General features: G+C 37.2%; 1 protein-coding gene across 1 annotated transcript; it reads right to left on the reverse strand.

The window, feature by feature from the left end:
* Positions 1 to 1,531: 1,531 nt before the first annotated feature.
* Positions 1,532 to 7,100, reverse strand: LOC103454431 (transcription initiation factor IIB-2). Its single transcript, XM_008394018.4, has 7 exons — positions 6,505 to 7,100; positions 5,643 to 5,667; positions 3,949 to 4,078; positions 3,726 to 3,856; positions 3,495 to 3,583; positions 2,050 to 2,126; positions 1,532 to 1,838 (listed from the first exon to the last, which is right to left on the reverse strand). Exons 1-7 carry the CDS (start codon positions 6,855 to 6,857, stop codon positions 1,705 to 1,707), a joined length of 939 nt encoding a protein of 312 aa, XP_008392240.2. The 5' UTR covers positions 6,858 to 7,100; the 3' UTR covers positions 1,532 to 1,704.
* Between the last annotated feature and the right edge of the window lie 1,048 nt (positions 7,101 to 8,148).

Consider the following 8,148-nt stretch of genomic DNA (forward strand, 5'->3'; position numbering starts at 1 on the left):
TATGCGCTGAACTATTATTGTGTATATAACTAAGGGTTAAAGACCTACTAAGTGTGGCCCTATGGGGATATGTTGATATGTTATTTTCTGCAAGTGTTTTAATTTGGGTTTATCCCTATTTTAAGGGAAGTTCTATTGAATTTTCGATAAATTTTATTAGTTGATAATTTTAGTTATATTTTTATGCATATGATGACTTCGTCATCCATCTGGATGATGGCTCGCACACCTTGATTTTGGTGCCTACTGGAATCTGGGTCCAGGTGTGTCATACTACCTGCCCTTATTTCTTTCATTCAATCCTATCGTGCTCACTCTCTTCTCTCTCATTCATTTTCTTCAATGTTCCAACGATCTCAAATCTCTCATTTATTCATTTCAATCTTCCAGCGATCTCACATCTCTCATTTTTCTCTTGCTCATCAAATTTCAAATATTCAAATCTCAGACCTCTGATCGAGCAATGGAGTTTCAGCTTCGCCGCATTCATTCTGATCATCCGACTACTACTTTTTGGGAAGCTGCATAGGAGTACTGCTCTCCTAAGGTCCTCATTTTTAGGACATGTGAGGACCAAATGCAATTTTTTTTTCCATACAAATGATAGTATCTACACTAAGGGGTGGGAGAGTGGGCTAAGCTTCAAAATGAGCTTGCCATAATAATGTGGTTCAACTTCACCTTTTGCGAGAACCAAATCTAAGACCTCTCACTTACAAGTGAAAAGGAATACCACTAGACCGTAGTACTAAGTGGCATGACCAAATGCTTATTGGCCACAAAATTATATTAGTTTATATCCAAATGCTTAAAATAGTTTACAACTTAATAAAGCAAAGGAAGAACATGAGTTTTCTAATGGTTCATGGATTTTAAGTTAGTTTTGCTTTATTAAGTTGTCAAAAAAATATTATTTTTTTGAATAAATAATATTATCTACACTAGGAGGTAGGCTTAGCCTCACAATGAGCTAATAATAATGTAGCTAATATACATTTGGTCCTCAAAATGATTCTACTCAACGCCGGACGCTACTTACAAATTTGTAGGAGATCTTTCTCTCCGTCTAGACCAGATCCATCCAATAGAAGTGCTTCCGTACGCATATTCTTGATGAACTTCAATAGACTCGTTTTTTATATCTCGTGGATATTGGTTGGAACTATAAATTGAATACCGGAATTTTAGAGGATTGTTATTAGTACTCTATTTGCACTTCAAACTTTCTATATTAAGAAAGGAAAATATGCTTGTGAAAATTGCAAAATCAGATTTTTAGAATGTTAATAATAGATCTCAAATTTAAATAGACTTTTTTATACTCTTATAATCCTGATTGAATACCGTAAACTTTATATACTTGTTTAAAATGCTGATTGAATACGACTGTCAGTTTTTAAACTGTTTAAATGGTCACAGCTGCAGGATTTAAAATTATCACTCTTGCAGTCATGGTAGTCGACAGGTTTTTTATTATTCATAAATTAAACAAAACTGGAAAACATTCTGCTACTTCAAGCATACATCTGAATTCAGTCAATTGAATGATATAATTTACTATGAAAAGCAATTGTATAAAACAATTTAAGCCTTCTGCATCGTTCATACATCCGACTGTTAAACACAACGCAAGGAATAAACACTCTCCAATTCAATTCAATTCAATTTTCTCCGTGTTTTTAATTAATCCGCTTCGTCTACATTTCAAGGGCTGCAGAGGTTCTTGAGAGCATCCTCTGTTGCGTACCAGCCCGGTATAATCTTTGACACATGGGGATAAAGGTCTTTGTACGAGTTTCTGATTGTTCCTTCCGCTACTCCGGTAGCAACGGAGATATCTGCACTCATATTTGTCATTGCGTAAATCAGCTCTTATTCAAAATGAATTAAATTTCAAGGGATGCTATAAGATAGTAGCATGAGAAAAAATGATTCAGAAATGAATGATGTTAAACACATCAAGTTTTTTGTCTCCATAGCGAACCCAAGCTTTCAACCCCAATTCTCAAACGCTAATTCCTAGTTTCTAAGAGGTAAGAGGATTCAAACCTTTGAGAGGCTTCTTATCGTCTGAAAGCTGGGTGATAATATAAATAACTGCTGCTGCTATCGATATAGGGCTCCGCCTGAAATTTAGACAAAAAGAAACCACCATCATTACAAGCAACTGTTGGAGATTGGCATAAGTGAACGCACCAATCTTAAAACAAAGAATCTTCACACCTTACATACGAAGGGCATATAATAAGATCAATGAATTTAGTTCACAACAAGAAATAATATAAGGCAGCAGAATTCATATGCAAACTTCTTCAAAAGGCACCAACGAAATGCGATTTGTAACTATTCTATCTCATGTAAGGAATCAGATGATAAACTTTATATTAACCTTATAACATATTTGCCAAGCTCAACCAAAACATGCCCTAACACTTGAAAAGAGATTTGCCACTCTGTAAGTCACTTAGGGTTTCAGTGGTCAAAGTGGAGATCATTTCTATTTAATGATTCTATTTGACCCCCTATAGAATCCTTCACCATATGCCAACTAGACCTGGCATTTTACACCCGACCTAACCCGTTAAAATTAGTATTCAGGTGAGTATTTAACGGGTCGGGTTGTTAACGTGTCAACCCGTTAAATAACGGGTCATTTTAGGTCAACCCGTTAACACCCGTTATTGAGGGCTTTTGTGTAATTTCAATAGTTATAATAAGAAGCCCTCAAACTCGAAGCCTATCTCTGCCACTTCAAGGAGGTCGCTGATATGCTCCAAGACTACATTCCGGGCTCAAAATGGCAACAAACGACTCTTCCTACTCCTCCGGTGGCTCTGACACTTCGTCTCAGCCGCTTTCTCGAGAGCGAATCAAGCTTCTCTCCTCCTACAGCGACAACTCATCCTCTGGCTTGCCGGATCAGGATCCTTCCTTTAAGTGCTTCTCTGTCTCAGACTTGAAGAAGAAGGTCATGGCACGCCTCTGTCAAACGGCGAAAAGGATGGATAATGGAGGTAACTGTCAAAATGGATTGATTCCATTGGTTTTGCATATTGGCATTGCGTGTTGTATTTTTGAAATGGATGGTTTTTTAATTTGAATTGGAATGCAAAATTAAACAAAAAAATAAAAAAAAATTGTTAATGGGTGTTAACGGGTGAAACAGGTGATCAATGAGCTTAACGGGTTGGGTTCGGATGATCCGTTTAGGTTCGGATGACCCGTTAACTTAATGGATCGGGTGAAACCCGACCCAAACCCAATAAAACCGACCTGTTTACAGGTTGCCAACCAATCCTTTATGATGCCTTGTCATTGACCTTCACAATGAAATGCTAAAACCCAAACTATTTCAATCAGCTATTTTGATCAAGTTAGTTCTCCTTTGTTTTACCATATTTCTGGAACTCTTCTTAGGTGTTGGAAAGTTCATAGGGGAAACACATATTTTCGGTAAACTGATAACTGCATAATGTATTGAAAAGGAACACTACCTTATATCAAATTCTTCGGACTTTGTCACAGCTTCATGAGCAGCCTTGACTGCTTGATTAATCATACCCAGATTGGAACAAAATCGCCTCTGAAATTAAGTAGATATTATGTCAGTGGCAGCAACAAACTAGGAAAATGTGCTATGTATGATTTGTTGCCCAGCTTAAGGTAATTTAATGATTTCTTTTTGCTTCAAATCAGAATTAAAATGAAAACGAAAAGCTTCTCACCATAAAGTCCCCAGCATGTATTGTTCCCATCTCCACCGACTGACCATTCTCCAATCCCAGTTGTTTCACTATGTATTCTTTTGCTCGGCCAATTTCCTTCTTTGTGGCTCCATTGGCGACAGAACAAATTTCTATTTGAAATCCACAGGTTCAGGGAAGCTCATACACAAAGGCAAAGATAATTCAGGAAGCATCCAGATGTTAAAAAAATCAAAAGTTGTACCCTTTACAGTGCGTGGCTTGTCTTCTTGTCGACAAGCAATGTACAGGCAAGCAGCCAATAGCGCATCCTGATTTCTTCCCCTACTAGATTTCTGATCTTCAACCCTCTTATATATCTCATTAGCCCGATCCTTTAAACCAATCATAAAAGTACCATTAGTTATAATACCCTATTCCCATGCATGCTCAAACAATAAGAGAGAATAGTTGTGCAAGAAAAGAAATAGACCAAAACAAACAACAACAACAACAAAGCCTTATCCCACTAAGCGGGCTTGGCTGAATAAAAAAAAAATAAAAAAAAAAGCCAAACATCTTAAAAAATACACTCAGTAAATTATAGACAAGCTACAATTTTAGCAGAGGTAGTCCTGTTTTAGTCAGAAATTGACCAGGGACAAATATAATTAGATGATGTCTGTTTCTTTTCCTTAACACCGTAATAGCCACATTAATTTGCATAGCCAGGGTAGTACAAGAATAACTTTAAATATCAAGCAAGAGGAAAGATTTATAGGGTTGAAACATCAGGCTCAGAATCTTAGTCTATAGGCCCCTTTAATCAATTTTCAAAGAAGGTAACATAAGAATTTTATCAATGTGAATTAAATAAAATAACGCAACATCAATGAAAAAATAGTCCACTGAAGGTACAATCATAACCTTCTACAACCAACTAAAAGTAATACAACTAAAAAAGTTCTTAACACTACTTTCAACAAAAACATTTCAAATATTGACATTTCAAATATTGAAGGTTTTTCCAAAATTTTGCCCAAACAATAAGCAACTTGATAAAAATCAGCACAGACATTTTGTATTAAGAACTTTTATTGATATACAAGTTTAGCTCTGATGTGAAGAAAATGCACTCAATCGCTTGCTTGCATGCTCACACACACACAACAACAACAAAGTCTCGAGGGAACCCTTCCCCACTTGACTTTTATCTTTCCCACGAAAGCCTAACATTTTATCTCCAACCAAATGTACCATATCAAAGCAAGATGGAACATCTGCAGAAGCAACCAAACCTATTTTGTACTCCAACTAGCTAACAAAATTAAGATTCATCAATCAGCACCGAGAAGGATAAACCCAGTATCCCTAAACCACAAGACACCAAACCATTTAAAAGTAAATGATCTACTGACTGTCCACCATTTCATCCATATACCACTAACCAATAGCCTATAACAACCAACACCATTCAAGGCTTGGTTTCAATTAAAAAGACGTAATAGCAAAGCTTGAAACAAATGCTTCTGCATCAAAAAGCATCCTGTTGAACTTCTAAAATCTTATATAGGTTAAGGATTAGCCATTACTGTTTAGAAAATCAACTCATTAATGATAGTTATGGAAAAAATAAAGATAATGGTGCTTTTGCATATGTCGAAGCCGCACCGACTTCCTGCTACTAGGAATTTTTCCAGAGAAATATTTCCACCATTTGTCAATGAATACCTTGAACAACATACTTCAACAAGTATTCATAACTAAATTTATGCTGGCATTTATTTAAGTATTTTATAACAGACCGAATTCATTTATATCAATGATCACAAAATTAAATAATGGAAAGAGCTTCTTAATTTACATGTACTTTATCCACGATTTTGTAGACATAGAAGTGTACTAGAACTAATAGTAGTCCCCGTAATAAAAACATTTAGTAGTACGCAAATAGCATACCTTGATGGTTGCAACAAGGCCCAACCTGAAACACAATTTCACCACATCAGCTATTTTTCTTTGTTACAAGTTTAAAAATAGTCTCATTTTTAAAGAAACTTAGTATAACAGGAAAATATTAAGCTTCTGATACCATCTCCATATCACCAAATCTCACGGAAGGAAAGAAGCAGGCATTAAACATAGGAAAAGGTAAAACAAAAACCACTCACTAATGAGTGTCAAAATAGTGATATCTGAACATTCTTACTCTTTTATTAGTCACAAATGATCATTCAAGCTGGGGAACCATCGAACTTATTTTTTTCGCTGGATTAGCATTGTATAGGTGCTAAGTCCTAGACCAACCAAATAGCTGATTAGTAAGTTCTACTAGAAGTATCTTTACAAATTGAGCATGAGAATCTATGAGCCTCTACATTTAGACTAAGCTCAAGAAGGATGTTTGCATGTCCTCATATATTTCTATGGATGCGGATTCATGAAATAAGTAGCATGATCATCATAAGAAACCTCTATCAAGACAGGTTCGCATCAATTTGTTAATTTGTTTTTAACAAGAATAAAATCAATCCTATATTCAGTCAGCTAAATGATGAAAAATATAACTTAACAAATCAATTTTTCATATTTTATTTAAACTCAATTCGACAATACCCCTAACCTTATCATATTAATTTCAACAAACTCACACTACTTGATTGTTCAGCCCTCAACTAAACATTTTCATTCATTTTCAATTTCCTTTCAAGTCGTCGTCATCGTCGTCGTCGTAATCATTCCGATCCGACCTCAACCCTCAAACAACCCAAAATCTAATCCAGAATCAATTTCCCCAGTATTTCAGCAACCAATCACATACCTATCGGACATGGTAGCGATGGTTTTGAACGCCATTATCAAGCCCCGATCCGGATTAGACCCACGGTTCTGCCACCGGCCCAAGGACGAAGACAAGAACTCACCAGAAGCCCCATTGGGCTTGGCTATAACGGTGGACAGCCCGCCATCGGCCAACAGGGGATTGGTAGGCCCACCAACACGGACCGGGTCGTTATCGCCCGACTCGTTGGCGAAGGTACGCCACTCCGAGGTCTCATCAATGGAATGAGACTCGAGCACTAGACCGCACTCGGAGCACACGGTATCACCCGCCGAGTGGTCGAACACGACCTCCGTCTGGCGCTTGCAGTCGGAGCAATAGGCATCGGACATTTTTAGGTATAAATAATTACACAGTAATCTTATCGGGAAAATGGTGTTTGGGAGGTGAGAAAATTGGAAGGATGAGAGATTTTCACTCCTTCGGCGTTATTGTATGGTTGTCTCTTGTTTGGGGTGAAGCTGAGATGGAAAGATCTTGAAATGGAGGAGGAAGGGGAAAGGGGGAGGGGAGAGGAGGGTATTTATAGAAAGATGAGAGGAGCATTCAAGGGACTTTTGGTAGGAAGGTCATGAAGCCTTCGTGACGGCAACCGTTTGGACATGCCTACGTATTCTTTTGGGCTCTCGTTGGATTGGGCTCCATTTCTTGGGTTGGATGGATTATGGCATTGGACATCTCCCTCTTTCTCCTTGAGCTGGGAAAGGTAACATGGCAAGAGCGGAATATCATGAGCCCGAATGACGTCTTGATATGTGTATGAGCCCGAAGGCCCAAGATATATGCTTAGCCCTTAAGTCCGGTGTGGTCTACTTAAGATGTCAAGAGTAATTTGTCATATTGAACGAAAAGTCCACATGTCCTTTTTCCATTTTATGTGGTTAATTTATGTCTTCATAATCTTCTCTCTTCCTAAAATCTCTATCACTTTCCTTGCAACCCATAACCACAAGCATAACCTCAAGATTTTCTTGCATAGCCTTAACCTAACCTTTTAAGTTCTCAAGCATAATCAGCTCACGCACTCTCATTTGCTACGCTTGTGAGTTTTTAACACTTGCACCTCAAGTTCTCATACCAAGCCTTTTCAGCATCAACTCGTCATCTCCAACTATTTACAAAGCTGCTAGAAACCCTCATGAAGGTCAAATACTAGTTGTTTAGAAGAAGAACACAGCATTCTCTAGGACCTGCTTTTTTCTTTTAAGATGTTTTGGGCCTAGCTCCCAACAACTCAAAAAATGGAGGACATGAAAACTTCTTCACCTTCTTTGGCACAAATCAAACCGAGCTTTCTCTAAAAAAGTGAACCCAAACAACATTCAAGGTAAGAACTTAACATAGTTCGTTTGCAGTTGCAATTGGTGCAATTGAGCTGCTGCCCATATATCGGTAATGTTCATCAAAATCAAGTGCATGTTTTTTTATTTTTTTATTTTTTATTTTTTTTATTTTTTTTATTTTTTTTATAGCAAAGAGAATATTACAACGAAAAACCCTAGGACAATCAGGTGCATGTTGGTTGTCGGCCTACATTAAGATATAGAGAAATAGATATATTCTTGATGGAGCAGTTTTGGGAGAAAGATTGAATTGAAAAAGGGACCAAAAAAAAAAAAGTGA

The sequence above is a fragment of the Malus domestica genome, chromosome 14 (assembly GCF_042453785.1).
Source record: "Malus domestica chromosome 14, GDT2T_hap1".
NCBI classification, from domain to species: domain Eukaryota; kingdom Viridiplantae; phylum Streptophyta; class Magnoliopsida; order Rosales; family Rosaceae; genus Malus; species Malus domestica.